Here is a 24,435-nt window from a genome sequence, read left to right as displayed (position 1 = left end):
CATCATAACTCACGCCATTTCTTGCTCACAAAATATCTCCAAGACATAAACCACCAGGCCACCTAGACTAGACTATAATTGGAATGGACGAAGACAGACGTCTTTATGGGTGCGACGCTGGTTTGTGGCGTACCTGCCCAAATAAGCAACAGACCCCAGCCACTGGCAGGTTTCAACTACCCGGTAGCTGACGAATCTTTTTGTCCAACCATACCGTTTTAGTAGATGTCCTCATGCCACCGCCAACTGCATCTTGTGACACAAAATCTTGGCAGGCTAACAAAAACTGTCACTCATGTAGATGATGGGTCGTATTCTTTTTTTGACCTTCCAGCCCAGGAACGAGAAATGGCTGTGAGATGGATATATATATCTCAAAGATGGAGGCCTGGAGACACGACCGGATATTGAGCGCGCATATGACCAGCACTCAGAAAGGGCAGAGACGGCAAACAAGCCAGGGTCCAGTGACCTACAGGTATCCCTTCGGGCTCCGCCAGGCTTTTCGCATTTTAATGCTCAGCTTGAAAGAGGTACAAACACATGAGATCTCTTGTCTTTCGGCCTGAGGAAACCGTTGATTTGACCCTAGAGGTTGTGAGTGTTTGGAGTATGATCAGTATCAACTAGAGGCGACTATATACTTCTGAGCTCATACTCCTGGAATGAATCCCGGGTTTCCAAAGAAACCCCATTTCTATCCAAAGATTTGGCGGGAATTATCGTATGATTTCTTATCTGCGCAATTGACGATGACATGTCAAGATAAAAAAAAAGTCGTCAGCGTGTTCATACAATGGATAATATGTGAAGCTGCCTGTTCGGCCGAATCCCATTAGGGCTCAAGGGACAAGCATGTCCCTTGCGTAGGTCTTTCAGTTTTTTTTGCGAGTAGAGAACAAGGGTTCACAAAGCAAGTTGTCGTCATCGGACCCCACGACCCGTTGCCAATCAAGACCCCGTCGCTTTCGGATCAAGCCTACAACGATGATCAATTCAGAGGCGTAATAGTCGTAGAAGCTCTTGTTGGAAAATGTGAATAAGTCCTTTACGATATCATAGACTGAAATATGTCGGTTGCTCCAAATTTCAGATCAGGCAGTTCGGTAGTTAACACACAGCCAAGCCAAAAAAAAAGTAAACCTCGAAATCGCCCCATGATTTTGTTTGGTACAGATTTGGCTAGCCCTGCCAGTCTCGTGTGAATACTTTACCCCATGGACCTGAGACGGTGCCTGGACCACAAATTTCATTGGTTATTTTGGAGATTTACCTTGCCTATCACGTAAGGTAGCAGGCTTGGTGGGAACTTCCATCTCGACCAAACTCCAGCTTACATCGACTTTCATCTGTCTCCAAGAATCTCGGCCAGTCTTTCTCTATTAAGTGAACAGAACAACATGGAGCTCAGTACATAGTAGATCCCGACTAAAAAAATCTCTTCTGTTATTATGCCAATCTGAATTTTGAGTTGTTTGGAAAAAGGCTAGCCGGATTTGTTGGGGTAAAATCGATCAATTCCAGTAAGGAAGATCCGTGCCCACAGTCAGTGAGTAGTGCACTAGCTTCGTCGCGAAACGAAACGATGACATAACCGCCCGCCCGCCCGCCTCTTATCCGGGGCGGGGCGCAGCCCGGTCGGATTTGGAAGGTTTATGTTTAATGTCTCGGGCACAACGGCTTTGCGCTCGCCAAGACTGTTACTGTAAGCACCAAGCGACACAAGACCAGCAAAGGCTTTTCTACGGCAGATTCCGCCAGCGCAGCCATATCCTAGTGCGCAATCTCCAGTTTCTTTTTTTTTTTTCAACAAGTTCGTCTCAGCTAGACACTGCCTCTATTCTTGTACGAAAACCAATTCCATCATCTACGTAATTGTTTGGGTTTGAACATTCAAGTCATTCGCCATCATCCCAAGCCACCTAGCTCTCCGCGCCGGCCAAACCCCCCGCCACTACTCGTTCCGACGCGCAAAGACCCCAAGTCCAACGCCCGGCTTATTCGGCAGTGCTGCCGCAATCTGAAGAGACAGAAAAAAAGACACTAACCATTCCAGTGGTCTCTCAGCTTACTTGGGTCAGCCTGACGCACGCTTGAAAGTTTTTACAAACTCAACCGCGCCTGCCATTGCCTGTTCTTTTTTCGTGCGTCCACGAAGCGCCCATCATTCTCCAACGTCTACAAGTCGTGCGTGCAGCTGGCTGATTGAGTTTACGTATCTTCCAAACCCAGGACTTCCCCCCGACAAGAACCGCGGCCCCCCGCAACATCCAAACTCCCCTTCACAGGCAAGACCCTGCTGCGTCTGATCTCTAATTTGGCTCAACCAACTTTGTCTGGCGGCTTCTATTTTGGGCCACGCACATGTCCTTATGATACCTCGGTGCCGCATTGGCTTTCACGCAGCAGCAGTTACGCATCGTTCCCTTGCTGCGACTCCGAAGCCGACATCTTCCTGCCTGCCCTCGGCCTTATTACGCGGTCATACTTCTACTCCAACAACTTCCAGTCAACCGAGGCCTCAACACTGCTTTCGCGCTCACTTTCGTACCCTCGGTGTCAGCAACAATACCTCTATCCTTAGTATTACCAACAAGGCTGAACTTCTTGAGCGCACATCCTCAAAAGAAGATCACGAGCCACATAGATCAAGCAGTTCGGGTCTTGTCCTCGCGGCATTACTGTTAGGAATAACAGCTTTCCTGTACAACAACCTGAGCAGCAGCAGCAGCAGCAGCCAACAAACACATTCCGACATTGACGAAATCATATTCACAATCGACAACATGCCCGAAATACCACCCGGACGGCCTGGAAACTTGACGCCCGAACAGGACGAGCTTCTGCGTAAACTCTGGTCCCGTCTCTTCGAAGTATGCGGTGTTATACAAGCGGAGGCCCCGGCCCGACCCGCCGAGACGTCGACGGCAGACGCCGATGCGGACAGCGGCAAGAAGAAGAGCAGAATGGGTCTGTTCTCCAGAAGGAAAACGGACGCAGCGACGACTAATGCACCCACCCAGGATAGCGATCCTGAAGACAAGTACGGCCAAAACAAGATCTTCCAAGAAACCCTCGCCAACATGCCTCCCGATGAGATCCGCACAACTATATGGAGTATGGTCAAGTTCGACCACCCTGACGCGCTCGTATTGCGCTTCCTTCGCGCGCGCAAGTGGGACGTTGAGAAGGCGCTGGTCATGCTTGTATCTTCCATGTACTGGCGCTGCAAGGAGGTCAAGGTGGACGCCAACATCATGAACCGGGGCGAGGGTGGCATGGCGCAAGATGAGAAGGAGGCGCCCGAAGGGTCAGAGGAGCAAAAGATGGGCAAGGGCTTCATGGCGCAGCTGCGCATGGGCAAGAGCATAATGCACGGTGAAGACAAATTTGGCAGGCCCGTCGTCTATGTCAAGGTTCGCCTACACAAGGCGGCCGACCAGACCCCGGAGAGTATCGAGAGGTACACCATTTTTCTCATCGAGACCATTAGGTCGCTGATCAAGCCTCCCATTGATACTGCGGTGAGTTACTCTGATTCGACAGGGAGCTAAACGCATCAACTAACGCATCAGTCGCGAATCAGACACTCATCTTTGATATGACGGACTTTTCAATGGCCAATATGGTAAGTCCCCGGAGATTCAGTAAAAATCATGTGCCGCGGCTGACGATAACTCCAGGACTACTCCCCTGTCAAATTCATGATTAAGTGCTTCGAGGCAAACTATCCTGAATCGCTGGGTGCTGTACTGGTCCACAAGGCACCCTGGATCTTCCAAGGTAAGTTTAATACTGCAAACTCCGTTCTTCCGATGATTTCGAATTCAGTCTGGATTATCGTACTGACGTCCAATAGGAATTTGGAGGATTATCCGCGGCTGGCTTGACCCCGTGGTGGCGGCCAAGGTGAACTTTACCAATGACATCACCGCCCTGCAGGAGTACGTATCGCTAGACAAGGTACCCGTGGAGATGGAGGGCAAGGAGCAATGGGAGTACAAGTACACGGAGCCGATCCCCGGCGAGAACGACCGAATGAAGGACACGGCGACCCGCGACCGGATACTGGCCGAGCGCACGAAGCTCTACGCAGCCTTTGAGGAAGCCACGCTGAAGATGCTTCGCAATCCGACGGACCAGGCGGTGCGCAAGGAGCGTAACGAACTGGCCAGCACCCTGCGGTCGCAATACTGGCAGCTGGACCCGTACATCCGCGCCAGGTCGTGGTACGACAGGACAGGCGTCCTCAGCGAGAATGGCACGATCAATTACTACCCTCCCAAGGATTTTAAGTACATTGTCAACGGGACCGGGCAGCAGAAGCAGGAGGATAACGCGATCAAGAAGGTCGATTCGGCACACGAGAAGTCATCCATCCAGGACAGTGCGCCGCCGGCCGTGCCACTGAACGGCACCGCCTAGGTCGGTGCTTTTGCCCATGTCAGGCTTATGATGACGAGTTGCGATGTGGAAATGCAAAATTGACAGATCACGGTTGTGTTTTCTTTCTTTTTGTCCTGTTTGTTCTCCTTTACTCCATATATGTGTAGACAGGTGGTCAACCAATTACTCGATATTCTTTTTATAGGGCAAACTCGTCCCCCTCACGGCGTTCGTATCAGGTATATTAACAAAGTTGAGGCCACATTTGCGCTATCCTCATTCGATTGGGGACAATGAATGAAACTTTAGGATTTTGGCAGTCCCAAGTCAACTTTTCGTCAACGTGAATATTGCCGACTCTATTTGCGGAGAGCTATATTCTGTAAACGATTGGCTGAGGATCAAAGACTCCGAATTCTGCCTTATGAAACGAAACGAAAAGGCAAGATACGGGGTAATGAGCTCGTCGCACTCCTTCACAAAGCTCCACACCAGACACTTCCTCAAAAGCAGCGAGAACAGAGAGTTGAACCGCCCCTGAACCCATCACATCTTGGACTTGATCTCTTCAAACAGCGTCTTGAGCTTGTCCATGTCGGTCTCCTGCTGCGGCCATTTGATGCCCAAGCCCTCGGTCTCGTTCGGCTTGGGGATCTTTTTTGGTAACGGTAGTCAAAAAGGTTGTTTTTTTTAGCGTGTGTGTGCATTAGCCGCAGCCAACGCCATGACTGGCACGCGGATGTTGTGCAGGGGATAGCTAGCAGACTTACCATGTGGAAGTGTACCTTTTTTTGCGGATAAGTGTTAGCGTTTTTTTTGTTGCGGTCCCGTTAGAAAGTAGCCAAACCTGCAGATCAGAATGCGACTTACATGAGGAACAACCTGATGGGCGATGGCGCCGTTGTTCTGCAGAATGTTGTAGTCCTTGGCACCGACGGCCTGAGCGATCTTTTTGGCAACGGGCTGTTTGTTTTTTTATGTGTATGCGGTGAACGCACGGGGGTGGTTCGTGCCGCAGGAGAAGGCGTTAGTAAAGAAGGTTGAATCGGCATTTATTTCCCGAGACTGAAATAGCAAAAGGATCGGAATGGTTGTTTCCGGTGCAAATCCGCTAACTGACCAGAATCTCATTGAGCGAGTCGTCGGGAATGTCGTGCAGCTTCTCGCCGTGGAACTTGGGTATCACGAGCTATACATTTTTTTGGCCAGGGTAGTTATTAGTATGTCAGTCTTCCGACGTTTTTACCTGCACATCTACGCATGTTTTCCTCCATCGGTCAAGAGTACTCAAGGAAGAAATTGTACCGAATGGCCCCGGCTCAGCGGGTTAATGTCGAGAAAGGCAAAGACCTTTTCGTTCTCGTACAGCTTGAACGACGGGATTTCTCCTGTGCGTTTATTGTCATGTTAGTTTCCGAGGTAGCTGCAAAGCCGTGCAAGCCTCGGAGTTGGGCGTTTTTACGGTACCCTTGATGATTTTGCAAAAGATGCAGGACGCCATTCTGCTACTCATTAGTATGAGCCTTTAAGTTTTAATATTTGTTTCTTGTGGATTGAACTGGTGAGAAGCTTGCGAGAGGATGAGTTGAATGAAAGGTTTCAATGGGGGTTATCGGTTAATCGCTGTAGAGGGGAAGCTTTAGGCCGATGTTGTCAGTTCACTTCGTAAGCTTCAGCGGATGCGGAGCTTCAATAAACGGCAATCAAAATACACACAATCTTTTATGGGTATATAATGTTGCTTTTGCTGACTCGTCGCTAGGAGTGCGACGAGCTCATTACCCCGTATCTTGCCTTTTACCAGACACGGCCGGAACTCGCGCCCTATACTCCACTTCTAATCTTTGGAAAACCAATTGGACCTCGGTTCGATATTCGTTTTGTCACCAAGATCGTCTTTTTTTTTTTTTTTTTTTTCCCTTGTTCACTTTTTTTTTCCTTTCCCGTTTGCATCACTTCTACATCTATCTTTATCCCCATTCCCTTTTTAATATCAACTGTACATTTTGTGCTCTCCTATCTTGACCAAATACGTTGTACGTTTAATTTTGTCGATTAGTTATTTGGAGTGGCCTGATATCTACTCAAAACCCCCTAACCGCATCTCCCCTGGTCGATCAGCGAATTTAGCGATGCCTGCTTCAAAAAGCTGCCTTGAGGCCTGGTATATCAGCAAGACTATAATCTGATGTATTCTCGGATTTCATACTGGACCTTTATCCCCATAGTCAATCCTGAATGAGCTGTAGTCGTTGCGGTCCCCACAGAGACACCCTTTGTATCCTTGCTAGATCCAGTCAACGCCCCAGCTAATTGTAGTCTCCAAGATTTAAGTCCTGATTTCAAGGTCGGCGAACCACTTACCTAAACAAAATTTTGCAAATACCTTCGTTCGCCTTGCTTTCGATTCTCTGTTGATAGAGGTGCAAGAAGAACCCCATGCCTTGTGGCTGAAGCTCTGGGGCAATATTTCTCGTGCTAGCCACTAGTCCGCTCACATCGGACGACGGATGGATAGCCTAACCGAATAAAAACGGACCTGGGGTATATATCAGGGCGTTCGCCTGCTCATGTCGCCCGAAGATTAGCCATATTGACCTCTATGAACATGGGTGTGTGCTCATCCACATACCATGTAATCCTTCAGCTTACAAATCGCAGCTGCCTTGTCAGTTAGCCTCATTCTATGGTCCTCGCATTTGGCTATGACCTTGATAAGGATCTTGGGACCTACCTGGGGCTGAGGTTGGTTCTTTCCAGTGTCTCCCGATTGAATGCAGGTAAGCTGAATTCTGTGTCTCTTGATCATGACAAGACATCAAACGTAGCAATATGACTAGAGTCTACGGCTGAGTGATCTCCAGAGACTGTGATCCTGCGACTTTTGTATACTGTTAGGGGCAAAAATCGTCGTCACTCTCTCTGCTTGAGACTTATTGATGCCCTCGTGGTACATGTATTGGGTGTTGGACGCAATCATTTGCTCCTTTGATGTGAGTTTGTCCCAACTGTTATCAGACTCACCCCAGGATAGAACGCAATCTCTGCCTTGATGGTACTCGTAAAGAATCACCCTTCCGTTTCCCGGCAGCTGACTTAGAGCTTGTAGTATGCCCTATCTATGCGGTAGGAAGTCAACGAATCCACCAAGATGTCTTTGACACTTCCTGTCTGGTCCCATAGCTCAGTTGGTTAGAGCGTCGTACTAATATGTTATCCTTCTGGTGGCATATCAAGTAATTGAGTGAATGCGAAGGTCGAGAGTTCGACCCTCTCTGGGACCATTGGCGCGATACCCATATCTTTTTGTTTTTGATCTGAATCCTCTCGTGGTCGTTGTCAGCGCGAGTTTAATTTTTTTTTTTCGTGTGTGCATGTATTTGTGGGCGGTGGGGACGTTGGGTTAATTACCGAGTTTGGACCCAGTACAAGCGAGGCGAGGCATACAGGTATATCCTAGCACCAAGACGACTATAAAGCCGTTATCCTTTGGCAGCACATTCATTGTAAAGATTTCCCAAGTTCTTGGCTGTCTGGCCTCCAGTATCACCGGGTGGTGTTTGCCGAGTTTGTTGCCGAATATGAGGCCAACCTTGGGGAGTGGACTGATGTTCTTGGTTGTCAACAGTCAGTTGGCACCACGGAGTCAACGGCAGAGGAGAATTCACGTACCGCCGGTCCTTGAGCTGTAAGCTTCTGTTCAGGACCTTTCATTTCGTGTTCGCAGATTAGACTGCTTCCAGAATCTGCGTCCTTAAGCTTCGATGTCTGGCTACTCTGGGGTGAAGCTCTGATAGTATCGGCGTTGAAATCTATAAAAGATTCACCAGCTGAAGCTGAGGTGGCTGCGAAGTCAAGTGATGTGACTGTCTCGCTAGGTACCTAGGCATGCTTGAGGAAGATGGAATGGTTTGGCTTGGAGATTACAATCGGACAGCTGGCGCATTTGAACATTTGAGCTGAAAGGAACGATCAGAAAACCAAAAAGTAATTTCTGGCCCTGAGGTTTTGGTTCAGACAAATAACGAGGTGAAAAATGTTGTCCATGTCGACTAGAAATAAATTGTTTCAGCGAGATTTCAGGTTTAAGCTGAGAATCTGTGCCCAGAGTGATGTTATAATCAGTTGAGCCTTCCGTCGCGATTTCGAAAGGCTGGCTCTTACTACGCCCACACTGGCGAGCTCCTTCTCAATCCAGCACGACCATTGCATTGACTTGCAGCCTGAATGACGACAAAGTGTTTGGTAGGTCCCTAATTATCTTTGTTGGCCAGTGCTTTTGTGTACAGTCGTAAATCCTCTGCCAATCAACTTGCTCAAAAGTTCTTGCGTGTAAAACGATTATGAATGGCGCTGTGATTTATCTTCAGACTCAAGACTGGGACTGCTCTGAGCAAGCCTGACGGTGACAATACTGTTTCTCTTGTAGTCGGGCTTTGGCAGTTGGGAGTACACTGGGAAGTGAAGACTTTTCTTAGACGCAGTCTGTTGCAGATCAGTTAAGTTTTGTTGAGCCGAACTCTGGCGCCGACATGCCTAAGTGGTTCAGCTTCATGTTTTTTTGCTATGATATTTGCATTGATCTTTCCTTGTGGTATATTCAGACTGATGCTTCACAGTTGGGGGATGCCACCCCAGCAAATAGCTCGCTGTCTCAAGCCATGTTTTTACCTTGGGGTATCAAAGTAAGTCGCGGACTTGAATACAGAGATCCAGGGGCTGAGATTGCCCCATCTGTGACCTAAAAGACAAAGAGAAATTGAAACGTGGGATACTTTGGTCAGTTAATCACATTGACTGACCGATTTACGGAGTATGATACTTCCAGTCTTTCAGCTGGATTCCATGTTCATCTACCTACAAGCAGGCAGTTGTTCGAGGATGGGAACTTTGGCATGAATAACAACCCGCTCATCTTATATTAGATTTAGTTCAGGGGTCACATATTAATCATTTTACGCCTGCAGGCCCTGCTGCAATGTTGACACACAAGACATGTCAGTTGCATTGCCAATCACTGCCTTCACCTCGTTCTAAATCGTTGCTACAGCGCTCGAAATCCACGCTCCTCAAACACTCTCAATGTACGTTCGCCAAGTGTCATCTCGTTCGGCCCACCGCTATTTGAATTTGCCACAAAAAACTTGAGTCTATGTGTCTGCTTGCCCGATGGCTCCCGCCAGGTAATGTCGACCATGTTGTTGCCCTTCAGGGGTCTGCAGTTCCAATCAAGTTCTTAATACCGAATCACTGCCATACTGCTCGTGTTTAAACCCATGATAGATCAATAGCTTCTGGAAAATCCAGTCGTTGTCGAGGCCGCTGTCCAGCATTACCGGAACCTCTTCGAATCTGTTAGGTATTGGATGACGATAGATTAAGCAAGGATTACGGCGAACTGGGAATGCAGCTGGGAGACAAAGTGAGTAAAAGTATCGGTCAAGTGGTTCGCCCAGCGATGCTTGGCGACATGCGCAACTGTGAACTGAGGACTGGAGGCGGAGAGGGTGTGTGTCGACAGGTGGGTAGGTACCTAGGCAGTAAGTATCCTTACGCTGGGGATCATAAGTTCAAGCAGACCTCATTCAGATTCTTGAGGACTCAGGTACCCACGTCAACTGGATCTCTCGCCAACAGGCCGAGAAGCTGGGACTCAATATCAAGGAAACAGAGACCCTCGTTTTCATCGGCTTCCCAGGACGTTATTTCAAGCCATCACAATGCGTTCATGTGCCCTTTTGAGGAAAGGGAGATGTTCGGGAATAGGCCAAGTTCTACATCGCCACGCCCGCCGTTCTCGTCAAGATGATCGTCGGACATGATTTCATGGAACAGGTCCCGGGCGTCCTTTGGGATCATCAGCCTCCAGGTAAGAAGGTGCTCCTGGCGATACAGCCCAGGATGAAGGTGAGAACTTTCTTTTTTTTGGTCGAGTAATTTGAAACGACAGGTGATGAATGATTGCAACTGACAAACAAAGCTCTAACCCGTCACTGTGGATACAGAAAGGGGAATCAGAGCAGATTGCCGCGAACAGATCGCGGGCAGATCTGCAGGCCGCTGCTATCGCTCTACAAAGGCAGAAAAGAATTCAGGGGAGAATTGCATCTGCCTCTGCCTCTACAGCGTCGTCATCGCCAACTCTGTCTGGAGTGTCGTCTTTTGCAAAGGTGGGTAGTGAAACGACTACATAAGAATTGCAGCGGCGAGACAAAAGAGACATTTGGCAGGACAGTTACAGGGAAGGGCAAGTGGAATTTTAGTTGAGTCAGATATTCATGGAAGGTTTTCCTCTGTATGCACAATCCTTAAGCAAAACAATCACTTACACACTTGGATATTCTGTGGCTTACGTACGGCGGTTCAGGGGCTTCAGGGGCTCAGGGGTAAATAAGTGCCAATGAAAATTGAGCCCGGGGGATTTTGGACGGAGCATTGATCAGTTCATATTGAGAGTCGATTTCCAGAATAGACACAGCAGTCCTAGGATCCAAGAAACAATGTTTGAAGTTAAGATAATCTAAAAGGCTGCATTCGAAACGATTGACGAGAAAGTAAAGGTTGTGGTTCGTCTCCGCCAAAGAAAAAGCTCCAGACGACGGTGGTTTTACTTGGAATCAGGTGCCCATAGCATTCCACAAGTGTCCACAAAAGCCGCTTAACAGGCGTTGTAGCAGTCTGGGAACCTGTCCATACAAGTGGTGTTGCAGCAGTTCTCGTTGAAGTTGCAGTCGTTGATGCAGCAGCCCCTGACGCCGTCGCAGTCGCAGGCTGCGGTGGAGCGCGAGAATAGATATTTGCCAGAAGCAACACCGTGGGACTCTGGTGTTTTTCGAGAGAAAAAAAGGTCAGATCAAAAGAGTTCACGGCAAGGTAGGGAAGCGGGGCGCAACATACCGGTGGGCTTAGCTGCGGCAAAGCCGAGCATGGTGATGGCAATGGAGGTGATGGTGGAGAAGCGCATTTTGAGGTCTTTGGGGGTGTGTTGTTGAAGAATTTAGATGCGTCTGGATGCTTTAGATGGTTTGATTGACGGGAGTGTAGAAGCGGATGTGTTGGGCATTTCATCAAACCATTCTCCCTGGAGATTCTTCCCCTTCTTATACCTTTTTTTGCTGCTCCAGCTGGGGCTTTTTCTTCAGTCATGATCTGCGTCTTGTCTCCTTCACAAAACAACATACTGTTCTGCTCGACTATGTAAGCTTACACAGTGTCAGCCCGTCAATGGATCGACATATTTTCAGGCCGCAGCCTCGCAAAAGATGTTCTAAAGTGCTTTACTGCAGGCTTGTAAGATACTCTGAAGGCTGTTGGTCTTCAACACGCGGCACTTGATGGAGACTATCGCCGATCGTATCTTACGAGTCTGACAAGATCAACATTGTGTCTGAGGCACAGCAAGTCCGATTCCCGCTCCGTTAGCCTTGGCTGACCATAAAACTAATATTCCGATGTTCCGAGAACCACTTGGCCCGAAATTACTCCTCACCCAAGAGATGGCCAAGAACTGGGGTCAGTAGTATTTTGCGTGGCTCCGTGGTCTTTTTTATAATACAGCCGCAGTGATAAGGCGGTCGTGTTTATACAATGCGGTACTTCTGCAAGAAGCAAGTATGGCAGTCCTGTAAGATGTGAGAGCTCAACAGGCTCGGACATGTAGAGACTCAGCAAACTGTCATAAAAAATCTTCAATATCGACTCAGAAGGGCACTTAAGTAGCAGATCATCTCCATCTGCTGACACCGCAATTGCGCCTTCATTTTGTCCATATAATCGTCAAAAAAGCCTGTGGAGAATGCAGGTTGCATTCAAGGGAATAGTGCAGATCCATTTCGAGGAAGGAATACAAGCTTGCAGCATGAGACTATACGTGAGGTGTATAACAAGGGAAGAGGTTGCTAATGCCAATTTTCTCAAGCTCTTGGAAGTCAAAAGAAGGTAATTGCCGCTCCGAACCCTCCCCACTTAAACGACCATCCGTAGCTACCTAGACCCACTTATACAGGGGATATCCCCATTAGCGGTAAGCATAACGTCACTAGACCGGCGCTACCCCTCCTTGACACTGCTGTGCACACCACAAATCCGACCCGCACGCGACTTTGTTAGCTCAAACGCGTCTGCAGCTCGCTCAGCAACCAATCCTTCGTGCACTGTATCTCCAGCGGCCTGACAACTCCGAATCCAAAAAGTACGACCGAGCCATACCCTACGTTACTCATCCAAATCGAGCAAAACGACAGGGGGAAAAAAATGGCAACCCGCGACGAACGGCGCAGCGCAAGCCAGCAGCGGCAGCGCTCGACGTCACGGCCCCGCACCCCGCGCCCGACCACGCCGCTGCGGCCGTCGTCACGGTCCTCGTTTCGCGAGTCGGCGCGCGGCAGCGTACACGGCGATGCCGCGTTCCCGCTCAACGCCTTTGAGCCGGCGTTTGCCGAGCTCTCGGACGCCATGGCCGACCTCGAGGCCAACATGATGCACTTCCAGATCATGCACGAGAGTCTGTCGCGCTTCACCGAGAGCTTTGCGAGCTTTCTCTACGGTGTCAATATGAACGCCTTTTGCGTCGAGTTCCCAGAGGCCCCCGTACCCGAGTCCTTTACCCGGGCGAGGCAGATGGAGGAGAATCAGCCTGGTGCGTTGTTTGCTTGTTTGGCATGGGACTTTTTTTCTTTCTTGCACCGTTCACTGTCAGCTTACTAATTTTGAATGTGGACAATAGCTATGCAAGTTCCTGAAAAGTCTAGAGAAGCCGATGCGGATGCGACCTTTATGTAAGTCAACGCAAAGCTTTGTTGGGCTCCTGTGTGGCCTTTTTCTGACTTTGGTATGCGTCAGGACAACCGATACGTCTTTCGTGGACAACCCACCAGCATCGTCCAAGGCGGCCACACCCAAAAAGTTCTCAAGCACAAGGGGAACCTCACGTGGTCGCGGTACAGTCAACACCAGAGGTGCAAGTACGAGAGGTAGAGCATCCTCGGGTATTGCACGCGGTCCTACTCGAGGTGCGAGGCCTAGCGGGCTGCCTAGAGGCCGTGGAATGCGCCCAGTATAACTTCAAGATGCCCACCGTTATGCCTTACTCAGATTATAGTTTGCCTCTGGAGGCGGCAGAGATCTCACCCTAGCCAAGCATTTTGGCAGCAGATCCACCCCTAGAGCCATTATCGCGTGAGCAATCACATGGCAGCCTATGATCTCAGCATTCAAGTCCATCAGTGCAATTCTAAGCTGTGGTACCTAAAGTGTGCGCCCAACCGAAACGACAACCGACCTGAGCCCCTGGGATTTCAAAGATTATTGAAAGCCCAATACGAAAAGGCCCGGTCGAAGCGTGACTATACAGCGGCAAGATTAAATTCAGCTATCAAATTGCATAGTCACCATTTCACCTTGGTTGCTGTTAAGAGCTCAGTAACCCGTGGCTGTTACAATTACGCGGAGCCTTGATGAAGAACTGTTCCACCACATCCCATATCTGTTCTTAAACACAAGCATTGTCTAAGACACATACATCAACACCATCCCAGAAATTTATTGGCGCCATTTTGACTACATGCCATGGCAAAAAATCCCGAGGATTGCTCCTCATTTCCCTTCTGACGGGCTACACTCCATCCCTAGCTTCTTGTACTGCATCCCGGTCCAGCCTTCGGGGAAATACAGGCACCAGAGCCCTTTTGCTTTTCCATCCATCGCGGCACACAATGTGTTGTAACACTCTGCGGGTATCTTGGTCTCATCATAAGGCGCGAGCTTGCTTTCTTCACAGGCCTTTGTTATGGGATACTTGGGCGAGACCGTTTCGTTGCGGCAGGGTAGACCTAAGCTTTCCCCGACATAGTTGGGCTGGTCTGACTCGGCATGGCAGTATTGCTCGTCATTGTAGCAGACGACGGACCCGTTGTGACCGCAGGTTGATGGGAGGCAGGTTGCGGGCTGGAGGTCGGAGAGCTGGCTATACTGGATGGCCAGCGAGTTTGCAGCGCTTGCGGCGGCAATCACCAAGAGAAATGTTCGGGCAAACATGTTGCGTGGATAGGCTTGGGTGTTATGGACTGTTGGACTTGGTTCAGGAAGATGCGTTATGAGACATGCCACAAACTCAGCAACGGCGGAGAATAGGGGACTTAAATACTTTCCGCGACACGACGAAACCGATATGAAAGCCAACGCAGGGGGGATGATTTACACTTGCAGCTTTTGGTGGCCCATATCGCGAAGCCGCATAGTTAAACCCATCAACAGCGAGCATACCATCAGGCAGAGCACCAACAGCCCGGAATCTTCGGTACCGCAGAGTTCGGTACGACCAACCGACAAACACAGGGCTATGTTCGGTACGCCGATGCGCGCGCATGCTGACCGTGGATTCGTATAAGAAGCGAAGAAACAAAGGTATTACTCGCAGAGGCCGGGATTCGCCTCTCAGGATCTTGCATTGCATATTACCAGAAAGACAGTAAAGATAAAAAATCACCCGATTATGTCAATGATTGGTGTGACGGTAGCGGCACGGATAGCCTAGGAGGGCTGTTTGAATACGATGCCCTCGCCGGAGCCATGCTTACGTTGAGTACCACTGTTACGTGTCTTCGGCAGCCGGCATGTCACTGGCCCAATAGGGCGACCTTTTGACAATAATCGGGGAGACCATGTTCTGGTTTTTGGCTCACCTTTTGACCCTGAAAGGTACTGAAAACTCGGCCCGTTAGCTGTTGTTCTAGGGACCAGGTACAAATACACTCATGAAGGTGCATGTTTGTCCACTCTTGTTTGTGTCACCCATTTACCGACCGCTTTTTCTCGGTGTGCATATATCCCATCGGCCAATGAGCGCGACATGTACGAAAGTGCTCGTAGCGCAGGGCTGCTTTGTATGTGTGCGTGTGTGTGTGATCCATATCGGAGTTTACCGGCCGGTAACTGCGGACTGTGTGCTCTGGGCTCGGGCACGGGGAAAGGCTTGCTTTCCCCGTCTAGCTGTCGAGTAAAGTCACGCGTGGAGTTACCGGGGGGTTACACCGTTACGGACGCACAACTTCCACACAAGATCACGGGGGAGGGATTGCCCTGAACTGGAAGAATAGGGAAAGGCGTGGGTACTACTCCGGGTAAATATTTGACGAAAAGGAAGATGCCTGGTGCCCGGGAAGTCGTAAGCAAAACCATGACGAATATGTTTTTTTCGAGCTTGCACAACGGAGATATCCTACTCGTCTTTGAGGTTTCTCGCCTCGCTTTTGATGGTTGTTCCTTTCATTCGGTAGAGTACTCTTCCGATCAAAGTTCTCTGAAGAAATCGTCGGTATGACGTGGTCCAAGGGAATGTTACAGTCTGGGTGAACCCCTCTTAGGAGAATTCCGGATTAGATGGTCATAGCTATGGCAAGGAGGTGAAGATGTGGCTGCCTTCTTGGCCAAAATCGGAACGTCACGTTACGAAACCCGCTGGGCAGGAACAAATATTCCCAAAACCCAAAAAAAGGGGGATTGGTTCGGAGGCAATTCACCTTCGCAACTCACGCCTCCCAGATCCAGCCCAGAACATTACCATCCAGGCAAAAAAGATATTGCGGCTTTCGGAAGCCCAGAGGGCTTGGAATTAAGGGCGTCGAAATTGCCTAGCCTCATGATTTGATCCTCTTTGAGCTGGACAAGATGGTATCTGTATTCTTGTAAAATGCTCGGGCTGAACTTGAGATGTCAATACCATGATATACCAATTATCATGATGTATATAGTCGAACTCCAGCTTAAGAGCGGGACACGATCAGCGTAAAAAGAGATGAAAAGGATGAACAAACGTTTTTCTCTATGTATGGCATAAAACCGACCACTACGCTCTGTGATGCCAGCTCAATTGACTTTGCGAATTTTAGTTGGATACAGTAAGTTGTGAGGCGGCTGTCATGTGCGGTCGGGCCCCTGAATTGGTATCGGACCCTACGTCCCGGAAGGACAGAAAGGAAGTGGATGTTAAGAGTGAGCGAAATAAATGCTTAATTTACTAAATGTGTTTATCTCACAAATGCGAGAAAAATGAGAGTAATCCCGCAGGCTGAGAGCAAGTTGGTTTCTTTCCTCTCTTGTTATCGGAAGATTTCAAGTGAATCAACCCTACAGCTTGGCTAGGTTTTGTTTTGGTTGTCTGCCAGGGACCCACGTGACTTTTACCAGTCAAAGTTACCTTACTTACCTTGTAGACCAGACCCCTGAAATCTTGGCGGGTGGGTGGGTCTCTCTGCCCCGCGGTCGATTCGAGCTACTATACAGCCCAAGTAAACGGAGTCATCCAACGTCAAAACTTCTGGAGCAAGCATGCGTCACACTTGTGAATAACCTCACATATCACCGTCAAGATGCCCACGATCGGAGTCAACAAGGAGGAGTTCTTCGAGGAGCTTGGTCAGCGGTACGTCGAGTGCAATCACTAGCTGGCAATTGGCTTTTTTTTTTTTTTAGCGGCAGTTCCCAGCTCGCCCGATAACCCCGCCATCCATCCCTGCACTACTCCCCTTGGAACCGCCCAGCATCCTAACTTGTGCATCTCTTCTTGAAATTCCCGCCCGCCCAACAGCTATACCGCCGACGAGTTCCAAAGGCTCTGCTTTGACTATGGTATCGAGCTCGACGAGGACACCGAAGATGACCCGACGCGACCCAAGGACGAGCCGGCGCAGCTCAAGATCGAGACGCCCGCCAACCGCGCCGACCTGCTCTGCTTCGAGGGCATCGCCACCAGCCTGAACGTCTTCCGGGGAAAGATGGCCCCGCCGGCTTACAAGGTGCTTGACATGCCCGAGGACCAAATGCAGAGCATCACGGTCAAGCCGGAGACGGCCGACGTGAGGCCATACATCGCCGGCGCCATCCTCCGCAACGTCAAGTTCACCCAGTCCACATATAACTCCTTCATGGGCCTGCAGGAGAAGCTTCACGCCAATCTGGCGCGGCAAAGGACACTGGTTGCCATTGGAACACACGACCTGGACACCGTCAAGGGTCCTTTCACATACGAGGCCAGGAAACCAGAGGACATCAAGTTCAGGCCATTGAACCAGGCCAAGGAGATGGATGGCAACGAGATGATGGAGACATTAGACAAGGGTAAAGCTATTATTTATCATCATTCTTCGGGCTTCTTTTCCGAGGTGGCACGACCATTATACTGACCCAACTCTTATTCAAAAACAGATAAGCACCTGAGCAAATACCTGCACATTATCCGCGACTCGCCCAGGTACCCTGTCATCTACGACGCCAACGAGATTGTCTGCTCAGTCCCACCTATCATCAACGGTGATCACTCCAAGATTACGCTCAACACGACAAATGTTTTAATAGAGGCCACCGCAACGGACGCAACCAAGCTCAAGGTCGTCATCGACACCATGGTGACCATGTTCTCGACCTACTGCGCTGACAAGTTCACGGTCGAGCCGGTGCTGATCAAACGTGCCGATGGTACAAACGTTGTCACGCCGGACCTGGAGCCGAGGAGGATGGAGGTTGAGGTGGACTACATCAACCAGTGCTGCGGCCTATCCGAGTCCGCCGAAGGCATCTGCAAGCTGCTGTCGAAGATGGCCTTCGTCGCCAAGCCCCTCAGTGCGAGTATGATAGAGGTCTACATCCCACCGACACGGTCCGACATCCTTCACGCGTGCGATGTGATGGAGGACGTCGCCGTTGCCTATGGCTTCAACAATCTCCCGCGCTCGCTGCCCACAAAGTCGGCAACCGTCGGCAAGGGCCTCCCCATCAACAAGCTCAGTGACATCGTCCGGGCTGAGTGCGCCATGGCTGGCTGGAAGGAAGTGATGCCGCTGGTGCTCTGCTCACACGACGAGAACTTTGCCTGGCTGAACCGCGTCGACGACGGCAAGACGGCCGTCCGCATCGCGAACCCAAAGTCGGCCGAATACCAGGTCGTGCGGACGTCGCTTCTCCCGGGCCTGCTCAAGACGGTGCGCGAGAACAAGTCGGTCAAGCTGCCGCTAATGATCATGGAGACGTCCGACGTTGTCGTCAAGGACGACGCCCTCGAGCGCAAGGCCCGCAACGTCAGGCATTGGGCTGCCGCCTACTGCGGCACCACCAGCGGCTTCGAGGTCGTCCACGGCCTGCTCGACCGCATCATGTCGATGCTGCGCGTCCCCGTCGGCACCTACTACATTGCTGAGATTGACGAGCCTACCTTCTTTGGCGGCCGTGCCGCCGCCGTCTTTCTGCGCCAGGGAGGCGAGAAGGGCGAAGCCGTCCGGATCGGCGAGCTGGGCGTCTTGCATCCTACGGTTCTGGACAAGTTTGACTTGAGGTATGTTTGCTCTTGATAACCAAAATCTACGTCCTTGATTACTAACTTCGGCTTTCATCTCTCTCCAGATACCCCGTGAGCACGCTCGAAATCAACCTCGAGGTTTTACTGTGATCATGTTAAGCGTTTTGTTTTTGTCTGGGAAGAGAGGTCCAAAAAGCCTGCAACACTGTATGAAGCAGATGGATTGCATGATGATTATCCCTGGGTGGAGTTGGAAGAGATTACGGGGTAAATAAAAGGCTACGGGTGTAGATACGAAGCGCCTATGTGTAGATGCCTCTATCTCTCTCTCTGTTACAAGTGAACAATAGACAAAAAAGATCAAAAGTGACCAAGCCGACCAAGCTTGGTATGAGACAGTGGTGGCATGAGTTCTAGCAAAACAATCTTTTCGGATTTATCCATAATTTCTGTCTGTCATCTAGAACTAATCATCATTCCCGTTTGTATCGAGCAACTCAAAAACACGATTTGAGGCCCTCGTAATATCAACCAATTGTCGGGACCCGCCTGTGAGTAAACCCATGTTTTTGTTCTGACCTCTGTGTCTGCATAAAAGTGTTGCGTCGAGCAGTGCATATTTAGCTCGAAGGCGTGATCCATATCCATGGTCAACCAAAAATGCAAATGCTACTCCTTGCACAAAAAAAAAAAGGTCTGAGGATGTCCAAGGCTTTCACATCCAGTCAGCATCAACTTAGAGCTGCCAATGCCAAGTTCATCCTATCTTCATACCACTATATCTTGACTCGATGGAAACCCGCAAATAGGATCAAGGCGTCATCTCGACATCAAAGCCACCCGTGGCAGCCATCGAGGCAGGCCGCCGCGGAGGAGTTGGTGGTGGTGACATGGGCCTTTCGCACATCTCGGGTTGTTTCGCCTGCTCACTGTCAGTACGACGAGGGATCGACACGAGGTCAAGATTGTCCCTGCGCACGTAGGCAATGTAGTATGGCTGATCAGAGGCTGAGAGGTCCTTGAGGACCTTTTCGTTATCTCTATGCACGCGCACCGTCCTGTCGTTGTAGTTGTACCAGACCCGCTGCTCAAAGTCGTAGATCCAAACCCAGTAATGACCCGAGGCACCTGTGCTACCGCCATGGCAGATCACAGCATGCAGGTGGTATTCGTGTTCTCGGAGGTCATCGAATGTGTCTTCGTACTTCTTGCGCCTCGCCTCGGCTTCGGCCTCCGAGTCTGGTTCATCTCCTAGATCGATTACACTTGATTGGTTATGGTTTGAGTCGGTACCGTTCGCCTCGCTCACTGCTTCATTGTGGTACGCCTCTAGTTCGTCGGCGGCAGCATCCTGTGCCTCAGTCATGGCAGTATCAGCATCCGCAGTTCCAGGCTTCTTCTGCTCCAGCTTTCTCCTTGCGGCTAACACTTTGGGGTCCTCGAGCTCAATATGATCCCAGTACTTGTGCCGTCTCATCCATAACGCATCTCCAGGTGCCGATTCTTTGTACCGGTCCATATACAACACCTGGGGTAGTTGGATCGAGACATCAATCTTTTTGCCGGCCCTAGCCGACTGATCATAGACTGTCCTCTGAATACAAATGTGGAGGATCGGGGGGAATCTTCGAATACTGCTGAAAGACAAGAATGGATTATCGGGTTCCTTAGGGTTCTCGCTGATTTGCCGCATAAACCCTCGCTCAATCGCCTCGTGCAGTTCAACGTTGCCTGATCTTGCAGGATAAGCCAATAAAAAGTCCTCTGTAGTGGGCGTCGTGAGTTCCCATGTGGCTTTATTGAGAGGTTTCTGGTACTCGACTTTGATAAGACGTAATATCTCGGTCACTGCATCTGTCTGCGCTTCAGCCTTGGGACCTAGAGGTTCTGTGCCGGTTGGTTTTATAGCACTCCGCAGGTTAAAAAGCATCTTGTCCATCGCCTCTTGAACATCTTCTTGATCAGTTCCCTTGATAGTCTTGTCGTCCAGAGCCCTTTTGATGCGCGAGATCTCGTCCTCAGGTTCGGCGCTGACGGAATGGCTGGCTAGACCAGCTAAAGCGGTCGCTGCTGCTTGGACAGCCGCGCTCTCTGAAACAACTTGGGAAGGCGAGGCATCGAACATTTCGACATCCTTTCCGGAGCCAACCTGGTTGAACTCTCCAAGCCTGCTGTCGATTTGCTGTTCCATCAAGTCATCCTCGTTGATTTCGCAGCGCATGCTGTTGTCTGAAGACGCGTTGGATCGTACACTATTGACCCGTCGAATCAGAGGGTTCCATTCGGAGGTGACCTCCCGATCGTTATCATAGTCATTGGGACCAACATTAACCAGAGTGTGCGAGCTAACGTCACTAGAAGTCTCGGTATGCTCAGGAGTGATCCCTCCAGGGCTTTTGCCTCCATTCGCACGAACTGGAGGTGCTGGTGCTGCATAGTCGGGAGCCTTTCCTGCATAAACCATGCCGTTATCGGCTGTTTGGGTCTTTGTGCCATTGGGATCTGGTAAGGGCCCAATGGTCTGGACTCCTGTGTCACTTGGGCGGGCCTCGAGCTCTCTCGCCCGCGCCTCAAGTTGGTCCGTGTTCTTCATGGCAGCCAGTGCAAGCCTCTGAGTCGGCGTAGCATAATGGTTTTGTGTGCTGATGAGGTCCGAGAAGAGACTTCGAAGTTCATTGGCAACTAGCGTCGTGGCAATTTACATCAGAAACCCAACCACTCTGATGTAGGTACAGAGGCACAAGAGACAGTCGGGAACTTACGTTCGTTGGCAACGTAGGCCTGTTTAGCACTGATCCCACGTGCTTCCGTAGTCACACGTCGTGAGCTTCGGCTTTCTTCATTGTCCGGCAGCTTGTACTCGTCAAAGTTCAAGATGAGGTCCCGGACTGGATTAATGGTGAAAAAGTACTGCAGCATGCTATTGAGATAGCACGTGTTGCGCAGATTATCCAGGCCAGCTGGTAGATTTGGGTCATTGACAGGTTCCTGATCAACCCTGTTTTGGGGCTGTTCTCCCATCATGGTCGCTGCCAGTGCGACAAGCACATCGTTGTTGAGAAATTTGCCAATTGCTTGCAGCGCCATTCCTGTCAAGAATGCATCTTTGCCCTGTAGCCGTGTCAGTCTTCCCCAGAAAGAGAATTGAAGGGGAAGCGAAGCCGCAAACCGGCGTAGAAAGTTATCTTACCTGCTCTACCTGGACTTGGGCCATCGCTTCAGGCACTGAAACATCCATCGATTTGAGTTGCTCTGTATCGACCGGCAAATCCAGACAGACGAGTGCCTCATCCAAGTCCATCGGTTCTCGGACGATCTCCTTAAGCTTCGGTCCTTCGGGATGGGTGGTTGCCACCTTAAGCAACTCAGACCGCAGGTCAAGCCGTTTGCGTGCTCCAGTCTCTTTGGTGGGAGACATGTGCGAGTTCTGAACCTTATTCCTATACTCGCCGATTATTGCATCAACCGATATATCTCCAGACTCGACCGAATCAAGGCTCTTGATACCGTTAGACAAGACGCTCTCTGGTTGATTGACACTGGGATACTGATCAAAGTGTTGGGCGTCGATTCGTGAATGTTCAGTGGCGATGAAGAAGTTGAGCTCGTCCTGATTGTATGGTGCAGATATCCTCTGTAGAGCATTGAGATACTGTTCGCGATGGGCAGGTGATTTGTCGACTCTGGTCTGACACTCATAGGCATAGCGAAAGATCTTCCAGTGAGATCGGCTGGTCAAGCCAAGCAAATGGAAGTGGGATTTGCCAGCGTCTGCACTAGCAAAACTGTCTTGAAACTCGAGGCCAGCAGCATCTTTGTGGCTGCAGTGAAATGCATCCTGTAGTATTTTGTCGAAGCCCATACTAGAGTCATGGCCTGGCCACTTAAACACCCCTTTGAGACACCAAATTTCGGCTCTGACATCCTGATAGAAGGACTTTTGCGATGGCACTGAGGTGGGCGTGTTTTCGGGGGCATCCATCTCAGGCAATTCCCAATATGCACATTCCTCGTTATCGATGCCTTTCTTGAATTCGAGGAACTCAAATAGTCTATTCGCACTCTCGCCGTCGCCAAACTGAACCGCAAACTTGACATTCCGGGTCTTGATTTTGGAGCCTCTACGGCTCTGCGGAGGAGTCAGGGTGTCCGTAAGATATTGAGACAAGTAATCGATTGCTCTATTCTCGTCGCTTGTACCGCTGAACCTCTCCGGGGTCTCCCTTATTTCGTTCTGAAGTCGTAACTTGACAGCGTCGTCGTCTAAGAGGGTGTGCGCATGCTCGGCTGTGACGCGGGGCTCTGAAATTTCGATGTTAACGCGATAAGAGCAGCCCGGAGTCGAGCACTTGTATGCCGCATGGCCACCGCAAGTGAGGTACTTTGGATTACGGCCTCTATCCAGACTACAAGGCTCAAAGTCTTCACTAATAGGGGCCGTAGCTATCAAGTGGTGCAGTGGCTTCTGCGGGTTACCGTGAGACTGTCCGCATAGCTGGCCCGTCGGAGCTGTGACCCTGAAAATGAAGTGATGCCGACAAAGTACGCAGATGGCGGAGACTATTATGATGTAATGCTTCCCAGGGTTGCGTAGATCTGTTCCTACACACTGGTCCAGTTTTGCTTCCAAGTGGTGAGATTTGCCAACAGCGGGGCAGCCTACACGGAAGCTAGGTTCGTCGGCGAGGCCATATTCCAAGAAATCCTCGACCCATTTGTGAGCGAGACGTCCTTTTAGGGAGCGCGTTAGCTTATGAGGTAGCATCAAGGGTTAGTGAAAGGGAGAGGTTTATCCTACCAGGGATGTTGAACGGGGCGGCTGCAGCCGTCGCCGTTCCGGACTGTATCGGAGGGTTCATTGCAATTCTGGATTATTTCAGTCAGTGTTTTGTTGCCTTGTATATGGCCGAAATTAAAGTATCAATTTGTGAAAACAAGTTGACCGTATTCGCGCGTCGGGCCCATGGCTATGTCAATTTTGAGGTGAATTGTGATGGCTACAAGTGATGGATACTTCTTATAAGTAGGTAGGCAGGTGAGCAAAAAAGTGAGGTGAGGCAAGCATATATGTGATCCCGACATATGCTTTGTTGCGTGTGAACGAGAGGATCCACGTAGCATAAGTTAGGCAGATAAGGTACATAGGCAATGTAGAGAGAGAGAGCAACAAGGTAGAGTGCGCAAAATGGCAAACTGGCAAACAACTGACACACCAAATTTGATTCACAATCATCATCGAAAACAAAACAGAATTGTGTGTTACACCTGAGGGCGGAACTTGACGAGTTAAAAACAGTGAAAATATCAACTTACAGCAAACAAAAAGTCCAACTTGTTCAGGTTTGGGCGTTGCTCTCAAAGCAAATGCATCGACGTAGAAGCTGGCTGTTTTGAGGTGGAGCCTGCCTTTCAAAGTGCAAAAGGCCCCTCAAGCGGAGAACCCTTTGTATGGGTATCAGCTTGCTACGTAAAACGTCAAGCCCACACCTCAGTAGCAAACAAAGCAAGGCCCCTTGGTGGCGGCTTTGCGTCAGCTTTGATTGCTTTTCTTTGGGTGAGCTGACGCAGCCTTGTAGCCTTTCCACGTCAGGGTTGCCTTGCAGTAAGCAAGCAATAGAAAGAACGCAGGGGAAGTGATTTGATGGGTTTAAGAAACAGGTGCAACGGTTCCTACGTCAGCCGGTTCAGACCAGGTCGGTAAGGTCGAGTCGCGTGGCCCACCACACACCCAACTAGAATAAAGCCACTCACCACCTTCA

At 50.0% G+C, this 24,435-nt stretch overlaps 8 protein-coding genes across 8 annotated transcripts; 4 read left to right on the top strand and 4 right to left on the bottom strand.

Moving 5' to 3' along the window:
* Nucleotides 1–2,372: 2,372 nt before the first annotated feature.
* PgNI_08403 (uncharacterized protein) lies at nt 2,373–4,425 on the top strand (the record flags this gene model as incomplete). Its single annotated transcript, XM_031128400.1, has 4 exons — nt 2,373–3,524; nt 3,587–3,628; nt 3,684–3,783; nt 3,860–4,425. 4 exons carry the CDS (start codon nt 2,373–2,375, stop codon nt 4,423–4,425), a joined length of 1,860 nt encoding a protein of 619 aa, XP_030978823.1.
* Nucleotides 4,426–4,932: 507 nt separating this feature from the next.
* Nucleotides 4,933–5,899, bottom strand: PgNI_08402 (uncharacterized protein; the record flags this gene model as incomplete). The annotated part of the gene is made up of 6 exons (XM_031128399.1): nt 4,933–5,040; nt 5,157–5,171; nt 5,257–5,349; nt 5,507–5,575; nt 5,692–5,774; nt 5,854–5,899. The coding sequence occupies 6 exons, from the start codon at nt 5,897–5,899 to the stop codon at nt 4,933–4,935; spliced, it is 414 nt and encodes a 137-aa protein (XP_030978824.1).
* A 4,292-nt stretch (nt 5,900–10,191) lies between these two features.
* Nucleotides 10,192–10,653, top strand: PgNI_08401 (uncharacterized protein; the record flags this gene model as incomplete). Its single annotated transcript, XM_031128398.1, has 2 exons — nt 10,192–10,293; nt 10,513–10,653. 2 exons carry the CDS (start codon nt 10,192–10,194, stop codon nt 10,651–10,653), a joined length of 243 nt encoding a protein of 80 aa, XP_030978825.1.
* Nucleotides 10,654–10,814: 161 nt separating this feature from the next.
* On the bottom strand, nt 10,815–11,645 carry PgNI_08400 (uncharacterized protein). The gene is made up of 2 exons (XM_031128397.1): nt 11,284–11,645; nt 10,815–11,208 (listed from the first exon to the last, which is right to left on the bottom strand). The coding sequence occupies exons 1-2, from the start codon at nt 11,348–11,350 to the stop codon at nt 11,045–11,047; spliced, it is 231 nt and encodes a 76-aa protein (XP_030978826.1). The 5' UTR covers nt 11,351–11,645; the 3' UTR covers nt 10,815–11,044.
* A 994-nt stretch (nt 11,646–12,639) lies between these two features.
* PgNI_08398 (uncharacterized protein) lies at nt 12,640–14,993 on the top strand (the record flags this gene model as incomplete). Its single annotated transcript, XM_031128395.1, has 3 exons — nt 12,640–13,024; nt 13,112–13,163; nt 13,228–14,993. 3 exons carry the CDS (start codon nt 12,640–12,642, stop codon nt 13,445–13,447), a joined length of 657 nt encoding a protein of 218 aa, XP_030978814.1. The 3' UTR covers nt 13,448–14,993.
* On the bottom strand, nt 13,981–14,421 carry PgNI_08399 (uncharacterized protein; the record flags this gene model as incomplete). Its single annotated transcript, XM_031128396.1, has 1 exon — nt 13,981–14,421. The coding sequence occupies one exon, from the start codon at nt 14,419–14,421 to the stop codon at nt 13,981–13,983; it is 441 nt and encodes a 146-aa protein (XP_030978813.1).
* Nucleotides 14,994–16,721: 1,728 nt separating the features above from the next.
* On the top strand, nt 16,722–19,112 carry PgNI_08397 (uncharacterized protein). The gene is made up of 4 exons (XM_031128394.1): nt 16,722–16,807; nt 16,973–17,502; nt 17,590–18,712; nt 18,781–19,112. Exons 1-4 carry the CDS (start codon nt 16,755–16,757, stop codon nt 18,824–18,826), a joined length of 1,752 nt encoding a protein of 583 aa, XP_030978819.1. The 5' UTR covers nt 16,722–16,754; the 3' UTR covers nt 18,827–19,112.
* A 13-nt stretch (nt 19,113–19,125) lies between these two features.
* Nucleotides 19,126–24,374, bottom strand: PgNI_08396 (uncharacterized protein). Its single transcript, XM_031128393.1, has 5 exons — nt 23,990–24,374; nt 23,475–23,542; nt 21,867–23,407; nt 21,439–21,787; nt 19,126–21,358 (listed from the first exon to the last, which is right to left on the bottom strand). Exons 2-5 carry the CDS (start codon nt 23,533–23,535, stop codon nt 19,488–19,490), a joined length of 3,822 nt encoding a protein of 1,273 aa, XP_030978820.1. The 5' UTR covers nt 23,536–23,542; nt 23,990–24,374; the 3' UTR covers nt 19,126–19,487.
* Nucleotides 24,375–24,435: the final 61 nt, after the last annotated feature.

The sequence above is a fragment of the Pyricularia grisea genome (genome assembly GCF_004355905.1).
Source record: "Pyricularia grisea strain NI907 chromosome V map unlocalized Pyricularia_grisea_NI907_Scaffold_6, whole genome shotgun sequence".
Lineage (NCBI taxonomy): Eukaryota > Fungi > Ascomycota > Sordariomycetes > Magnaporthales > Pyriculariaceae > Pyricularia > Pyricularia grisea.
This window is presented reverse-complemented; position numbering and strand designations above follow the sequence as displayed.